At 43.0% G+C, this 18,366-nt stretch overlaps 1 protein-coding gene across 5 annotated transcripts in view; it reads right to left on the bottom strand.

Moving 5' to 3' along the window:
- Nucleotides 1-18,366, bottom strand: part of ITPR2 (inositol 1,4,5-trisphosphate receptor type 2) — a 244,723-nt gene that overhangs the window by 17,825 nt on the left and 208,532 nt on the right. For all 5 annotated transcript variants that reach the window (XM_077178364.1, XM_054631153.2, XM_077178365.1 and 2 more), the window contains 5 exons: nt 16,609-16,804; nt 14,421-14,513; nt 9,809-9,936; nt 8,297-8,462; nt 6,903-7,063 (listed from right to left, as the gene is read on the bottom strand). In XM_077178364.1, the coding sequence (XP_077034479.1) occupies nt 6,903-7,063; nt 8,297-8,462; nt 9,809-9,936; nt 14,421-14,513; nt 16,609-16,804 (744 nt within the window). The remainder of the gene's footprint in view (nt 1-6,902; nt 7,064-8,296; nt 8,463-9,808; nt 9,937-14,420; nt 14,514-16,608; nt 16,805-18,366) is intronic.

The following is an 18,366-nucleotide window of genomic DNA, read 5'->3' on the forward strand; positions in this document are numbered from 1 at the left end:
GTGCGCACAAGTCCTGTAAGGATTTTCAAGCCTGTGAATTGCCAGATCAGAAAGTTCATGCTGAACTGGAATTAATGATAAAGAAGAAGCCTCAAAATTACAGTTTATTTATAGTGAACCAGTTTAGGAGCAGCAGCTCACCGTCCCTGGCAGATTCAGCTGCAGCAGCTGAAGGGGTCACTCCAAACAGCTGGTGCCCTCTCTCCCTGCTGATATTATCCCACCCATCCAGAGGCAGCAGAACCAGAGTCGTGTACTCTCCTCAACCAGTGCAGTTCAGACTGGCGTGACTTCAGTGGCCATCAATTTTCACATTAGTACTCTGGGCTGTGAACTGCAGCAGCTCAGGAGTGAACAAACACGTCCCTCGTCCTCCCCCCTCTGCTCTCACTGCAGCACAAGGGTCTGGTGGACATCTGGGGGAGGAAACTCCTGGAATTGTCTGGGATGAATCACCAAAGTGCATGTGAAAAGCACACAGAGTGTCTGCCTGAGATCCCAAGTGCCCCTTCTGCAGCATTCATGCTACCTTGGGTTGACATTTCTCTGCTTTAGATCATTCTCTCTACCCATACAGTGTTTCGTGATCCTTGGATGTAATAAGAATATCTACAGAACTAGCAGAGAAAACTTTTACCTCCAAAATTCAAAAGGGTGATGGATAACACAATAGAAGAATTTTGGATGTCAGAACTTTTTTTTTTCTTCCTTCTGCAAAGAAGCTTTATTTTAAGAGCAGAGGTCAACAGCCCTCTTAGTACATATAATTTTATTACATTCTTTGACAAAAATCGACAGCAGTAAAGAACAGCTTGTTCCACAAACCCCCATGCTGTCAGCATGCCTTCCCCTTTCTGTACAGTGCTTTTTCACTGTCTCCACCTCTCCTGCCTGAATTTCCCTTGGAGCTGCCTCCCCTAGAAGCTCCACGTGGCCTGCTCAGGGATGGCCACTGACTCTGTCAGACACCAGGGGAGCACACCAGGGTCTGGCATCGGTGAAATGCCTTTTGCTCACTGAGTAACCCTGGAGCAACCTCCCCCAAGGTGTGAGGGGACGGGCAGGCAGCCTCCTGACCCCCAGCTGTTGGGCTCTGTAGGTGCCTTTGGCTCACACCTTGGCTGTTTTGACACTCAGCTACGTCTGCTGGCCTTGGCTAAGATGAAAAAAATCCCCTTTGCAAGGTGTGCCAGGGGCTGTACGCCAGAAGCTCTGCCTCCAGAAGGGAGCCTGTCCCCTCTCCCTGCTCCTGTACCAGGGGGTCACGGCCTCATGGAGCAACTCTGGCCATGACCTGACCCCTGGGAGCAGGCAGGAGCTGCCATGGCTCACATCACACCTCCCCTCCCGAGGTGGGAACACGGCAAAAGGCAGAGCAGCCAGGCAGGAGAGAGGAGGGTGCCCAGGGAAAAGGGCTGGCGCTGCCCAGCACACAGCATGGGCAGAATGACAACTATTGTGAGGCTTCTCAATGGCTCATTTGGCATTATTCCCAGCACTGCTTTTCAATCTAACACCCACTTCTGGGTATCTAATAGAAAAAGAAGGCAAAACCATGAGGCTGGAGATAGGAAGAATAGAAACAACAACACCAGCTCAAAGAAGCACTACATTCAGCTGAATTTTCAAAACTTCAGTATTTAAAAACAGCAAACAAAACAATCAGAATGTTTCAAAAGGGGAATGCATTTTTCCTCGTGACATGGATAAATACTTCTTTTATTCAACAATTTAAAAGAAAAAAAAATGAAAAAAAGCTGATGCCTTCAAAATATTTAGAATAAACCAGTTAAAATATTTTGTCACACGGCCAATGCCAGGTCATTGCCATGTGCCATAAGTGCTTTTAAAAGAACTGAATCAGAAGACAATTGTTCAGAATTTCAGGCTGGTGTTGCTCAACCTATCTGTACTGCTTCCTCCCTGCCACATTGATGGGAATAAAAGGTTCATGGTCCCAATGACCATAATGGAGAAAAGAACCTGTAATTTCCCAGCAAAGATTGCCTTGCTTTAGAGAGATGTCCAATTCACCGCAGTATCCTTTACTCTTAGGAGCATAGGCTGGTTTTAGAGCATTTTTCAGCTGACTGAGGAGTTACATAATTGCACAATTACATCCAATTACATAACTAGGGTAAATAAGTAATAATATAATTAAGTGCTGTAATTATGTAGTTATGACAGGTAGCACTAATGCTGATAAAAGCCATTACGAAACTTGCTAAGAACTGTGGACAGAGCACGTGAGAATGAAAGTTTCAGGGCTTCGTTTGCTGAAGTCTTTCATTCTTTCAAAGGGAAAAATAACTAATTTAATTGCTAAGCCAATACCCTTTTACTTTTGCAAATGAGTGGAGGTACAAATCATAGGCTAATTCATAGCTCTGTTGAGCTGCAAAAAATTCAGTAACTAATCATGTCCTTTTTTTTTACCTCCATATATCTATTTACAGCTACCAAGGCTTGGGTGAAATATGTGTGTACAAATTACACCTCTGAAAAGAGAAGTATAAAAGTTTAGACATTAACCTTCATTGTTCCAGTTATCACATTAAACTGTCTCCTCTGACAAATGGACACAAGGAACATTCAAAGATTGCTGTATCAATGTAATACAAGTTATGTGCATCTCTGGCTTTGCTAGGGATGGTGTTTCTGGTCAAATGAGTCAGATAAACAGGGTTTTTCTATAGGAATGAAAATTCAATAGGGGAATCATTCATGCAGGTTCTCAGTGCAAACACAAGGCATGCAGCCAGCTTTTCTAAGTTTCTGTCTCTTCGGATATTGTATAATACCTGTCTGACTTCATAAAATAGGCCTGGAGAGCAAACAGATAATAAAACCTACTGCCCTGCTTTAATATTCATTAATATTTCACCCAAAAACTGATAAAAGATAGTGTGCAAGAAGAAAGGGCAGCACTGGAAGAGCTGAAGTGCTTTATTCCCACCAACATCTCCATAAAGCTTGAGGTGTATAAACTGCGTGTTGCTTTAGAACACATTTTATGCTTGATGCTTTTTTCTAAAAAGAAAAAAAAACCCAGAAAAAAATAATACCTTCTTTATGAAGGCTGCATAGGTCCTGACTACTTCAATCACTGCTCAGAGCAGTATGCTAAGCACTGAAGCAAACACAGAGCTTCTGGGAAAACCAAAATCACAGGGAACACCAGGAGTTTGCAGAGACAATGTCCACAGTCCAGAGCAAGAAAGCAAAAGAAGTGCTTTACCCCAAGGTCATCTGAGGCCAGAGACATGCAAGATAATGGGAATGCCTTGGAGCAAACCACCCCTGGAACAGAAATACAAGTGAACTTAGAAGTCTGCAAGAATCTTGCATTTGAGTGAGGGGTGTGTACAACATCACCCACGTTTCTTTCCCCTTTTTGAGCTGAAAAACCGGAGAGGTGAACAATGATGTGTAAATAATTCCCATCATTTTGGCATCCAGCCTTTCAAATAACATTCCAAAACAAGGAAACCACAGTATTCCTGGTTTTTTATCTGTTGTGCTATCAGCAAACCTTCCAACCAGATGCTGCACTGTTTGCTGGACAAATGATACATAGAGAAGACTGAGAGTCACAAAGTAGACAGTCTTATTTTTGGGCTCTGACGAGGGTGGGCAATAGAGAAAAGGACTATCAGAAATTGTAGATGCTTTTCCTGGTGCTTAGTTAATACTGATCATTATTCCAATGTTACTTTTTGCAATACTTTGTAAGACAGGAGTAGGCAAATGCAAATAATAACTGGTTCCTTATTGCAGTTGTAGGGACAGTGAGGATGCTACTTGGAGCAAAACTCTACTTTCTATTAAAGTTACAGCATATTCCAAAATTTTGACCTATGTGTATTGAAGGACTTGAAGACTGGATTTGGGTAGAAGTTCTCCTTAAGTGATTTGGCTGTGAAAACACAGAATTCCATTAAATTCCACAGAATCCATTAAAGCTACAGAAGCAGCCATAGGAAGTATTCCTGATCATAACAAAAACAATTAGAATGAAGAGAGTTCTTCCAGGAGTATGATTCATAGAGTTTTTCCAGCCATATTCTGTATAGTAAGAAATATAAAATCTCATTCCACCTTCTCCTTTTCAAAGAGGTCCTGAGACTGCCCTGCTATCCCAAACACCCATATTTATAAATATTTCCTGCAATCCCATATACCCCCAACAAGCCTATTTCATCAATGAGCCAATTCCATTGGCAAGTCCCTTGTGAAAGGTTAATTTCAAGTCTCTTTTCTGCCAGATCCTAACCAGGATGTGCTGTCCTACCTGGGACTTGGTCACCTCTCCCAGCATCAGAAGGATGGTCACACAGCTTTCAGGCTGTCACAGAGTCTGAATCAGCTTATCTGTCTTCATGACAAAAGCCATGCTTAGGCTTAATTAGTGCAGGGAATGCAGCACATCTCACGTGCCTGTGGTGTAATTCATTATTACCAGGCTGTGTTTGGGACACACCAAACACATTTGCTAAGCAGCTCATATGTCTGACAGCTGCAAAACTGCCTCTGAGAGTTTTCCTTTTGACTCTTGGTCCTAAGCAAAGCTGTATCGCTAAATTTCTTCCTCCAGTCAAATATCATACTCCATTCCTGCAGTCAGATTATTTTCTTTAATTTCTTAGTATTCCTTGATGCATGTGACACACAGTAAATTCTCTGGCTCCAAGAGAAAGTGTCCTTTTTTTGTTCACTTAAGAAGTTCCAATTGCTTTTGCTATGCAGCACATCTTCCCTGGATTTCATACTAGGAATTTAAACTACACAAAGACACAACTACTAATCCCATACCAGACACTTGTAGTTTGTACAACCATTCATTTCTCCTTTTTCTCCCACTCTACCCTTTATACTTTCATCCCATGTAAGCTTTACATTTCTTGATCCATAGGTACCTCTCCAGCATCCAAAATAACCTTTAACTGGAAAAAGAGAGTTTAATAATCCCAAAATCTGGATTACTGCTAACCACTTAAACTACCAGCCTTCTGCCTTAGAGGAACAGGGGTTTTGAGAAATCAGTTCAGTGCTTGGGGTCACGCAAGTTTTTGGTGCTTTTCTGTTTTAGATATTCAAAAAGGAGCTCCAGCCATTAATGCAGAAGTAAAATACATTAGTGAATTACACATCAGAAAAGTCAAACCACTGCTGCCACAGGACGAATATATTTACTATGAATATTAATGCATCTCATAGAATTAAACATTAATACTTAACATACATACTACAAACTTTTAAAATCCTACAAACATTGCAGGGAGAGGAAGAGGAGGAATGAACAAATGAGACAGGCCCCAGAGTCTGGTCCCAGAAATTAAAATGTATTTCTGACATAAGCTAAAATTTCCATGGGTAACAGCACAACTTGCCACTATGAATTATTTCTTGCAATGCAACAGAGTCTACAAGGATTTGTTTTAGGTTTTCTACCTCACCCACCAAACTGCAGAAGAGTAGATCCATCACTGCCTACAGCATAAACACTCTGAGCTGGGCAATGAGACTGATGGTTCAAAATTGAAGGAAATAGGCTGTTCCTCTGCACCTGAGCACTGATTTCCCTCACCTGCCACAACACCTTCCCTTCTAGTGGCAATAGCACTTACAAAAGCTCAATTTAACTGCAGCAATCAAGCATACACTCCTGTCTAAACACCACCATTTCCACCAGTTCTTCAAGGTAAGCTCTGCATAAGCCTGCACAGTGCGTGGCAGTCAGCTCTAATTTTAGCCTGCTCCCAATTACGCATCTTGTCTAAACTAACCATTTGGGCTCTCAATAGAGTGAGAAAGGTGAGTCAGCCCAGCTATCCTGGACACCCATCTGAAGGCAGAATAAATAACCCAGCTTTCTGCACTGTCAAGGCAGAAAGGAGCTGGGATCGATTGAAACCTGGCGCCAGACCTGACAACAGCTGAAGTGAAAGGAGAAAAATCTTCCCCTTGGCTAAACTGGGGAGTAAAAGGCCACCCAGCACCTCAGTAATGAGGCTGGATAGTATGTCCAGCCAAAGGCTTGATGAGGGATAGCAGGGAGATAGTCTTGATAAGAAATGTGGCTCCAGAAGTGCAGAAAGAGTGAAGCCGGATGTGCATTGGTTACAGCCTCCTCCGGGATTCAGACATATGCCAGCTCTGCAACCACAGAGCCTGGCACAGGCCCTGAGCACTGCAACACCTTCCAGCAAGTCCACAGGAAGAAAATGCTGCACCAGAATATCCCAGCAGGCAGGCAGAATTCCTCAAAAATGAAGCCCCAAGCCAGGCAGCCTTGATAATCCACTCCTGTCACTGAGCAGAACGAACACTCTTCAGCAGCGGGCTGGAAACAAACTGTAATCGAACACCTCTCTGGCCCAGCATCATCACATTTCCCTCTCTGAATCCAAGTACTCTCCCTGCTTCACAAGGCAGTTTCTGTGGCTCTTCAAATCCCTGTGGCTGCTCTGTTTGGTTTTTTCACTAGCTTGCTCAGAGCAGCCATAGGAGAAAAGCACCAGCCCTGAGCACTGACCCTGCGTTTCAGCGTGCAGCAGGAGATGTTATTTTTCTGGACAGCAGCCCAGAGACACTGGGCAAAGCTGGAGCAGCAGCAGATGTTATGATGCATGCTCTCCTGCCCCAGCTCTGCCTAATGAGGCAGCAGAACCCACAGAGCATGAGAGCACCGACGCCAAACTGGAGACTGAGGCCTGCACCTTCATCTTTTTCATTATGTTTAAGGCTGGGTTTTGTTGCAGGCTAGGACATGTGAAAAGATCTTTAAAAATACAGTTCGATACCTCCTATTGTTCAGAGAGAGAGGAAACGAAAGATATTCTCTGCCCTAGCTGCAAGGAGCAACTCTCAGTTGCATAAAGCATTTGCCCAAATTGACTTACCACAATCATTTGTGCCACGTAGCTCTCTGGGCCAGTGTATTCAGTTGGATCTTTAACTTTGACAAGAACTATAAAGTACAAATAATGCCACATGTTGTGTTCTGCCTTTATATGCTCCTCAAACGAAACAGTCTTGTTATCAAATTTGTCTCTCTCCAGTCCTGCAAAAAGAGAAGAACATAAAGCCAAAAAATAAACTTCAACATAAAAATACGCAAATCTGTTAAATATGTTAGAGAAGGGAACCTAACTTAATTTAAAGGATCATAAATTTGAAAGATCTTAATTTAAAAGCCATAACTGCCAGGCAAGAAATACCAGGCCAGAAGGCATTCCTGACAGAAGTCTTTCAACGGAGCATTTATTCTCTTTTGTGATACTTCCTCTTAATAACAATAACAATATAATAAATATGTTACAGTTTTACAGAGCCTTCTATGCTGAGGGCCATAAAGTGTTTTACAAGTGTTGGCTGTGGCTCTTTCTAGATGTATACTGGGAAGCACATAGTGTGCAGTCCAGGCCCTGATCTTCCAAAGATTTATGCACACTTTTAGCATCAAACATATAAAGAGTCCCACTTAAGCTTCAGTGAGATTGTTTGTGGGCTTAAACCTGGCAGAGAGGGTGAGTCCCTGCAGCTCTGTTGTCACACAGTCTTTACAGAGCTGTAGTCATAAGAATTGTTTTTTATTTTTCCCTGTAATGGTCCAGATCTCTGAAGAATACCAGAAGTGAGGAAGGAGAGGAATCACCAATGTTTGCCTCCCTGGATTTCCTGTCCACAGACACTAAAGACAAGTAGTGCTCTGCACAGCATTCATCCCTGTCAGCACAACCACCATGGAAACAGCACCCAGCCTACAAAAAAGCAGGTATCTGTGAAGTCCCCCAGGGAGTGAAGGTCTGTCCCTCTTTGTGAGTGCATTTCAAAATAAGTGTGATTTTCCATGGGCTTTGTGGGGATGATTTCCGCCAAACTCTTTTGTTCCCTGCTTCATATCACCTTCTGAAATGGGCAGCTTTTGCTGATGCTCCCCCTCTGGAATGCCCTGTGCTGTGAAACAGAAGCTGCACTTTCATCTGCAGCTCTGAGAAACAGTCAGCAGCTGCCCCATCTCCATTAGTGGTGGTGATGCAAGCGTGAGACTCAGCTCTTCTGTCTCGGAGTCTGGGCGGAGACTGTGAAGCCACCTCTCAGCAAAGCTAGCTTTTGATTCACAAACCAAATCTGTCTCCTACTGAGAGGGAATAAATTTGGAATCAGCCTCTGGAATTTTTACACTTCCCTTGTAGAAGATAACCACGCCTGGGGTCCAAGCTTTATTTATTGAGGAATAGTTCACTTTCACTCCTTTCACCCTCAAATATCTCAAGAGATCAGTAACACCTACCACAGATAAAACAGGTGGTCTTTAGTATCTCCTCCTTTTTCTGCTTTTCACTCCTGAGATCAGCAAATGTATCAATGATGACTCCAAAGATCAGGTTGAGAACAATAATTATGACAATGAAGTAAAACAGAAGATCATAAACAACTCGTGCAGCAAACAAGGGCTCCTGCAATAGCAAGGTTGCAATAAGGTATAAAAATAGCACAAATCTAAAATATTAAACAACATTTTCACATTAGCTCAACCAAAGCTACAGTTCTTTCTTTTCATATGCCAAATTCTGCTAGCCTTACTCACAGGACTAGGGAGGGACTACCCAAGTCCTTTTCTTCACCATGATAGAAACCTGAAGTCACCCAATTGCTCCGTTTCCCACACATTCATGGGAATAATAGCACTACTCTTTGTGGAGTGCGGTCAATATAATTAGCATTAAAGAGCTGCTAAGTGGCAAGGGTCAATTTCAAAGGGTCACTTTCAAAGTCTGTAAGTGCTTACAGACTCCACTGGGAATAAATTTTGGCTCCTGCAGAACCTCCCAGTCTGTGAGACAGGATATAGACTCCTACAACCAGCACAGGGAGCTCTTCCATGCAGATCTGAGCTGTCTCTGGACTCTTGCAAGCCCTGCTGAGATCCTTTATCCTGAATTTATTTATAACGTGTATGGTGTGGCTCATCAAGCAAAGTGCTGCTAGATTGCCTTTATTTGTGATGTTCTTTTTTTTTGAACCTAAATAAAAATGCATGAAACCACCCAAATACTAAGGGAGGTCCTTAAATGAACCACATTTTTGAGGAAACTTCTGGAGGAGAAAATATGCCACAACAGATTAAATTCTGGTTTGATCTTCATGCTGGTTGAGTACAAGTAAACAACAGGACCTATTCCAGGGCAGGTGCCATGCTGAATATAAACTAAAATGTCCAGGTGGAACCTCCTGGGCTCAGTCCCTGCCCGTTCCTCTGGTGCCATTGCTGGGCCCCTGGAGCAGAGCCTGGGCCCTGCTCGGAGCCCTCCCTGCAGGCAGGGACACCCAGGGCTGAGGGCCCCTCTCAGCTGGGGCTCCTCTCCAGGCTGGACAGCCCCAGCTCCCTCAACCTTTCCCTCCAGAGATGCTCCAGGCCCTAAATCATCTCTGCAGCCTCCACTGGCCCCAGTCCAGGAGCTCCCTGTCCCTCCTGTGCTGAGAAGCCCAGGACTGGACACAGCACTCCAGATTTGCCTCCCAGCGCTGACTTCTTAGCAGTTCTTTGAAGGTTATGGTATTCTGCATTTTTCCAGAAGTGGTAAACAACTACCTAGAAATCCTTTCTTCAAGTATCATCATCACACAAAGCCTAGCTCTTCCCATTAAATATCCCATCTGGGATCTAAAAAACACATGGATTAGTCAACCGTGTGACATGAGATCAGACTAGATACAAACACTGTCTATAACCTCCAAAAATTGACTTTGGCATTCATGAGATGCACAGGGAGTAATGCGTTTCCTGAGCCAAAACACTCACATCTTTGGAAGGCTTTCTGAGCACGTCTCCCACACCACCACCATTGCGCAGGCCTTGGTTCAACACAGTCACAATGCACATGAGCAGGGTATCACAGGTCCTTTCTATTCCATCCTCCTCTTCTTCACCTGCAAACAGGAACCACAGCATCAAATAATCACTCATCAAACAAAGCTACAATTCTGTTAGAGAAAGCAACTGCAAGACACATCTGCCTCTCGTATTTCTCATGCAGAACCTCATTGATCATCCCCACCCATGTGCACATCCCTGCTGGTGACATACTTAGGCACATCAGGCCCACTTAGCCTGAAGAGAGATGGAGAAAATCACAAGCAGGGCTCCCACCAGAGCTGTTAATGACCCAGAGCCACCATCTCTGCTCATGGGAGGACCCCTTCTCCTTGCAGTCCTCCCACTGCTTTTCCAGTGGGCCCCCTAAAAATGCAGCATAGACAAGCAGCAATATAAACAGAGAATTAGAAGCACATTTGTAAAAGGATTGTCTTCTTGTGAAATCATTCCTCTACCTACTCATGTAGAAGCCAAGTCATGTTAGCATTTCAAACCATTAAGGAGAGGCTTTTGTTCGAGTCCGTCTGTCCGTGATCTTTCCACCAGCACACGTGCCCAAGCACAGGTCTGACAGACATTAAATGAAAGGCTCTCCCTGGCCTCAGCCTGAAAACTTGGATTCTGTTCTTATCTGTGCTGCAGAGCTGCTGTGTGGTTTTGGCCGAGCCACAGAGGGTACTATTGTACAGGAGATATTTGAACGTGCAGAGGAGCTGGGCTGGAACACCAAACCCCAGGGGGACTTGGTCCACCTTGGCCAGAGTCCCTCCCACCACATACTCACTGCTTCCACAGCCTCCCTTTGAAGAGCCATGCTTGAGCTGTTCCCTGTGTGCTGCTGGCTTGGGCTGAAGGGCCAGGGCTGTGACTGCATTCCTCCTGCCTCCCTTCCTCTTCAGGGACACGCTCGCTTGGGGGGGAGGCAGCGATTCACTCTCGCTGTGCTCCGTGCACTCATTGTAACAGAGTTTAATAAATAACAACACCCCGCTGGGAGAGCTGACTGATACACATATTTAACAGCCCCAAACCACCACATCTGGGCCACTGAGATAGACTCTGATAAATTGAATTGACTGCAAACACTCACATTGCAGACAAGTAATTTGGATTTAAATTTAATTTTGGATTTGGGCTCCCAGACTGTGGTGCATGGATCCTGGCTGGGATGGGCAGGACAGCACTGGTGTCTGCTGCTCTTGCCACCACTGCTTCTGCTCCACAGGCAAATTAAATGAGAAACAACACCCTACTGAAGGAGCTTTGAGCAAAAAGAAAAGCAAAAGCAGACATCAGGACAGACTTCCCTGTTAAACTATATGGTCATTACAGACACTACTCCCACAAATAATCCTGGATTTAAAAATAACTGCCTAAATATTGAAACTGAAAGGATTGAAACAAGAAACCTTTTTTATCCTGTCATACCTAGATTTTTCTTACTAGCACAGTGATGTTATTCATACCAACTAATCTTTGCTGTTGTATCCTGCTACTATTCCCTCTTTTCAAACAATACTCCATCTTTTTTTTTTTTTTTTTTTTTGCTTGAGAAGGAGACCGTCCACAAAATAAATAAAAAGCCTTCAAAAAGCCACGGCTTCTATTTGTTTTAGGCAACTACAATATTTTCTCTGTTCACAAGACCAGACTCAGGTGCTGGGAGCAGCAGATGATCAGATTCTGGTGAACAGAGAGGATAATCCGGGGCTGAGAATTGAAGAGGGAATTATCTACCAGCAGCCCTAACACCCAACTCTCCCTGTCCACTGAGATGCTAATTCAGAGCAAGCCAGGCTTCAGAGAAAAAGATACATCACCTTGCACATCTTGCAACACAGAACATCAGCATACCAGCCAGAAAAGCTCCCAGAAAAGCAAGCTCAGGTTGCAAAATCTTTGCCAGAGAACCAGACAGCCCAGAGTTGGCAGAAACCTCTAATGCAGCAATGTAGGCTGTGGGGAGTGTACAGACATCATTTTTGCTGTTGTATTCCACTCCCAGATGTGGAGCTGCCTTCAAGCTGGCAGCCAGGCAACCCTACAGGCACATGTTCTGCCTCAGCTGTCTGTTCTCAATGCCCAACAGCATTCACAGTGCAGGCTCAGAGCCCTCTAGGCATCAGCAATGCCCAGACTTGAAAGAAAGGAGTGGATCTGTAGAGTGTACAGTTGTTAAGGACCCAATATTAACACTAATTGAGGTTCAGGGGGGGTTATTTGCAAGCAGTTCCACCCTGGAAAGTGGCTTGTGAGGGTCTGGACAGCATTAGGCAGGCTGTCTTCTGATTAAATTTAATTCACGGGCAAAACAGGTTAAGGGCTAAGACCACATCACAATGTGGGCAGGGGGAGGGATAATAGGGAGGGGGAGGGATAACAGGGAGAATTACTTCAAAAGTCCTCATCTGATGGCCCACAGCTACCTGGGCCACACAAGCACATCAGGTGAGACACACCTGTGCCCACATGGACCCAGCAGAACTTGCACAGAGCAGGACCAGGCCTGGCAGTGGCATGTCTCTTTGGAAATGTCCCATTTTACAAACAGGTGTCTGTGCACCTTTCTAGCACAGATCTTCATGGGCTACAGGAGGAGGTATGTACTGTAGGATGTGAAGTTCCTGTAAGTGATCAGGGACTTCACCAGGCACAGACTGAAGTGCTATGGAAATGTCTTTGGAGTGGAGAGAGGGACACTCCAAGGCAGATGAGATGAAGTTTTTTCATGCTGACAGCCCAGAGCAGCAGTGAGCAGCAGGCTGCAGAGAGGGGAGCACAGCACACGGCCTCCCCAGGGAGCTCCCTCACCAGTAAGAGCAATGACTGAGCACAGGCTCCACCACTGAAACCCAAGGAAGAAGCAGAGTGCCATCAGAAGCAAAGATCAGCAGTGATCTGATCTGAAAAGCAATGTAATTCCTGTCTCACTCAGGACCTGAGATGCCACTGAGAACATTTTCTCTCTCCCACACACAGCTGTGGACTTCTCTGGTGCTGCAATATGAAACTCCCCAAATCTCACAGAATCATAGCACCATTAAAGCTGGAAGAGACCTCTGAGACCGAGTCCAACCACTCACCCAACCATGCCATGTCCTCCACTAAACCACATCCCAAGTTCCCCATCCCCACAGCTTTTGAACACTTCCACGGATGGTGATCTCATGCCTTTGCATTCCACCACGCTCACACTTTCACCAGAGAGGAAATCTGTCCCAGGAAAAGACAGAAAGTAGAAAGATTCTTTTGACCAGGTGGCTAAGGTGAACAAAACTGCTCTTGCTGAACGTTGGTGGGTTTTAATGGTACGGGATAAATAAAATCTCTTCAAGATTAAGTAAGAGTGCACTTAGATGTTTTGTCAGCCCTCCTCCGTTATGGATTGATTTTAAAGGAGCAGTACCCAAACAATGAGAAATGTGAGATTTCTATCATTTAAAGAGCTTGGCAAAAACCATACTGCATCTTTTTGACTGATTGATTACTCTTTGAATGCAGCAGCTTTGCCAATAGCTCTTAGACTGTTTTCTCTATCTAGCCAGACAGCTTCCCATGTTGTTTATGAGGCCTGTTTATACACCAGCTGGGGAGAAAAAGCCCGCTTTTATAGCCCTCTCCCTGAAGGCTTTGATCCTAAAAACTCAAAAATTAGTGGAAGAATAAAGCTTATGAAACAACACTATACTGGCACACAGTAAGGGACAGTTTGTGTCCTCACTTTCAGCCCCCAGCAGCCACAGGCAACTGTGGCAGTAAATACTTTGAGCCTGCAGACCATTCACACTGTGCACACACCTCCACTGCAAAGGCCACAACACATCAAACCAAACAAGCCCTGCACTTTAACACCAGCCACTCAACTAGGCTGTGCCCCATGCAAAGAGGGGGACAGACAGACAGACAGACATGTGGGCCCGGATGTGGGTTCTCAGGTCTTCTGGCTACAAATACAGCCTTGGCCCAGATACATATAGAAAAAATACACAGAAGCTTGCTGACAGATATGCTATGCCATGAAAATGAATTTCTGTGGCCCTAACCGATCTACCACAGTGGCTCAGTGTGTGCAGGTGAGGATGCTGCAGACAAGCAGCAAGCTGCTTCTCTCTGCTAAGTCACTTGGCAAGAAGCAACCTGTACATTCAAGCATAATGATTCAGCAAGCTCTTTTAATAACAAAATTAATGCCAGTGCATTTGGAAATCAGGTGTGGGAAGCACTCCCATTAACAGCAAAGCTGCCAACTAAGCTCCAAGCCTTGCAGAAGTTGAGCACTTCTGACTCACAAGAGTCATTGTCACTTCTCACACCAGCAGAAGTCCCTGAAACAGCAACACACAGATCAGAGAATCACAGAACCTCAGGTCTGGGTTGGAAGGGACCTCAAAGATCATATCATTCCAACCCTCTGCCATGGGTGGGGCACCTTCCACTATCCCAGGCTGCTCCAAGCCCCATCCAACCTGGCCTTGAACATTTCCAGGGGTCCCTTGGCTCTAAGTGATCATTGGTCTGAGGGAGGTTCTGTACTGACCTGGGTTAAGAGCTGGGATGCTCGTGGAACAGTTCTCCTTTGCACAGGCTCCCATCATTGATGTCAGGGTTGTAGTGGGAACTTCACCAATACCTGTGGAAAAAGCAGGATGTTGACAAAAAGACAGACTACACTGATGTTAAGTTTTAAATCATTATTTCCAAGGAGTGAAGCACTGGGTTGGAGAGTTAAGAAGAAAAAGAGAACAAATTACACCAGCAATTCCTCCCTCCTTGAAAGATTCTGCCTCAACAGCTCAAAGCAATCATAATGAACAAAAACATAGTTTTATATTTACTGTATATCACAGCTATTCCCATTTCATCTCCTGAAATTAATGAATCTACATCAAATGCGACTGTTTCTGGTGAGCACAAAATATATTCAAAGCAAGAAACAACTGTCAGATATGAAAATAATGTCAGTTTTAAAAACCATTAGATAAATTATTCACAAAAGCTGACAAGAAGGACACCGAGCTGACATTCAGTTATCCTGAATGTAGAATATTTAAGGGTTTTCAAGGATTATAACACAGTTTGGTACTCATTTGTAAATATGTATGGGTTTGTGTAAAACACTAATTTAACATTCCCAAAGTGGTAAATGTGTACATCAGCTTGATTTTATCAAACCAATTTTCTCTTGTGCATCTTCAACAATTTTCTGCATTTCAAATTAGAGATACAAAAAGGTTTAAGGAGAAAAAAATGAAGGCAAAACTATACAACAAAATAACAGCCTAAGACAGTATGTGTAATGCAGAAAACATGCACTCTGACTTACTCTTTCTGCTACTTTATAAAGAAAAAATTTAAAGCACTTGTCCTGGGAAGCATAATGTTCCATCAACATGCAGTCAGCATATTTTCTTGATGAGTTTTTGATCAGAAATGGCAATGTATGAAGCCAGCAAGAACATACCCACACCACAAAAATCTGCCAAGAACTCAACAGAAGCAACACAAACACACAGGAGCTGCTGCCCTGGATCAGACCAGAGCTGTGTGTAGCCTCTTTTATTAAAATGGTCACAACTACCTTTCAAAATGAAACTTCATACCTTAAGTTCTGTCCCAAAAATGAATGGTAAGTCAAATATAAGCCAATTTAGCCCCTAATGGATGATCAGTGGCAGAAAAAATTAAAAAAATGAAAAAAAATCACAGTATGTTAAAGAAATCTGTCAGGTTCCTTTTCTCTTTATATGGTTTTGAACCAGCTACAGAAGTACGCCAGGCCCATGAGTCTTGAATGACCTTTGCCTTGTTTGTGAGCTTTAAATCCTGAAAAAACAACTTCAGGGAAAGACTGGCAAACACTGAGTGCACACAGCCCCAGCTGGGTTCCACCGGTTCTGTGCTTGTGTACAGGTCTGAAGAGCTCAGCATTTGGGAAAATCATGCCTCGAGGAATTTAATCAGCAGCTATTCTCAAGTATTTCTCTGCAGCCAGTTGTTACTCCCCTGCCCATGTCCCAGCAGGCTGCTGGCAGCACACACAAAGCCCTCAACAGACCAGACCTGGCTCTTTTCTAGCAAAGCAAGTTTGTAACTCTCTGTTCACTTTGCTAAACTCTCTCATTCCAGAAAGCTGAAATCCTGGCCTTTTTAAAACTGGTTCCAAACCTCCCAATGACTTTACTGAAGCCAGGGTTATACACTAAGGATGATGACCATGAAATACACACTGAATTTAAAAGATGCTCCTATTAGTAGAAATGTGAATTCTGTAATAAATTTCTGCAGGATGAAGCTTAAAAAGCAATGAAATGAATAAAGTTAACGATGTTAAGATCACGTGCCTCATACAGTACACAGAAATTAATATGAGCTGCTTTTAATGTGGGATGAGAACCAATACAATCCACTTGGAGCTGCTTTTCACTTAGGAAGATATTTAGGAAATACAGATTTATTTTTTTTTAATGTTATCACGAGTTTGTGAAGCAAACATAATAAATCAAATGTGTTAGATTTTAGCATTTCAACAAATAAGCCCAGACTAAAACAACCCTATACACATTAAATTTTACACAGAGACTTAATTGAGTTCTAAGGTATATGGAATCACTTCTGCTCTCATGCAGGCACAAATAAAGAAATTTGATGTCCTTAGATGAAAAGTTAGACTAGGCAGATAGAAAAAGGGATACGTCGGAAGCAAATTTTAATATAAAAAACAATACCTGCAGCAGGGGTCCTGATTTTCAACCTGTCAACCTCCATGATAAAGTCATCTTTCAGGAAGAGGAAGCCAATGATGGAGAAGAGATAAACCAGGATGAGAGCAAGCACTGCAGTGAGGATAATTGAACGGCCATTCCGGGTAACACTTTTTATCACATTTAGCAATGTCTCCTCCCTGTACACCAGATCAAACAGCTGGGGAAGGCAGAGAGTAGAGGAAACATGAATACAAATGAGGCAAAATATAGATGCTACATAGGAAAACAATTTGAACTATTGAAACATGCATCGAGCCGTGCAGAACATGCATTCTACATTCTCAGCTTCATAAACTCACATTGATCTCAGTGGGAGCTGGTCATGCTTATGGAGGAGGAAATCTAGCACAGAACTTTACATCTTAAAATTAATTATAGCAAAATCCACAAAATATATTTGAGCCTGATTCAGAGATGGACAACACTTACCATCAAGATCTGCTGTTTCCCCATGGTTAAAACCTGGCTAGATTAAAATTTAAACAGTGTCTTCACACTATGGATCTATATCTACAAAGTAATATTTCATGTTATCTCTGACAATCTGACAAACGTGCACAGGCTGCCACTCAAAAATACACTCATACATATAAGTGATTAAATATTTGTAAACTTGCTTTGAGCTCATGGCACCATGTAAATGTCACATGTTCAAGGATTGGGGCCACCTCTTTTTAGGACAAAGTTAAATTCATGTCACTGTTTGTATGAGACTAGAAACTTCTGTTCTTCTCTACCCTGCACTATATGGTTTCCTGGTATTTAACTTTAAAGAAAACTATATATTAAGATAATATTGCTTTAAATGTCAAAAGTCTAAACCAGCAATTAAACGTGAGAGGAGCTTTACAAGAAACTTTAACTTTTTTTTCTCCTACAATTTTCTTGATGTTCTATAGTGCTTTGGACCTTATCTATAAGGCATGTATTTCTACTTCAAAACACTCAGATTACAGATATAAAGAGACACACTGTGATTTATCAAAATGCTCAACAGAAGAAGATATTAGCCACAATTTATAAGATCTGAAATAGACAGCCTTGTAAAAGGATTAATAATAAAGAAAGAGGGAAGACAGTTATGAACAAATATTAGAGTTTAGACTACATCCACTACTAAGTAAACACCTGGAAGCAACCTGAGTATGTGAATAAAGTCCATGAATCATGGACATTGGTCAATAGCAGTCACTGAAAAAAAGTAAGTACATGTACAGTACAGTAAAATGTTTCTTAAGCTGCTTGATACTTTGCGAAGTATTTTAAGACACAGATCACCTAACTCATTGAAAGAACAGCAAATAATTTGTGCATTTTGTAAGTTGGAGAGTTACATCCATTTCAAGAGGGTTCTGCACCTACAGCCACAATCTCATCTCCTTAGAAATCTTTCCAAACTTTGAAGCAGACTTTAGTGTCAAAATCTGGAAAGTCTGACTTCAACAGGAACTCTAACTGAGTTAGCACTGAACTCCTGAAAATTTTAGTGTGCTTAACACATCTTTAAAATGCTGGGAGTTCCTCACTATTCAGGAAGCTGAGAAAAAAATACAACAGGAAAGGTAATGACCACAATTTAGTCAGTGTCCCTACAAGTTTCACATGTTCCACTATAGAGCAAAAGGATTAGCAAACGAGCAGTGAAACACCTTTTACTGCTCCTCAGCATGAAGGGAGCAGTTAGTGGAGTTTAGCATAATTTTGTGTGATTCATTTTCA

The sequence above is a fragment of the Agelaius phoeniceus genome, chromosome 5, assembly GCF_051311805.1.
Source record: "Agelaius phoeniceus isolate bAgePho1 chromosome 5, bAgePho1.hap1, whole genome shotgun sequence".
Taxonomy (NCBI): domain Eukaryota; kingdom Metazoa; phylum Chordata; class Aves; order Passeriformes; family Icteridae; genus Agelaius; species Agelaius phoeniceus.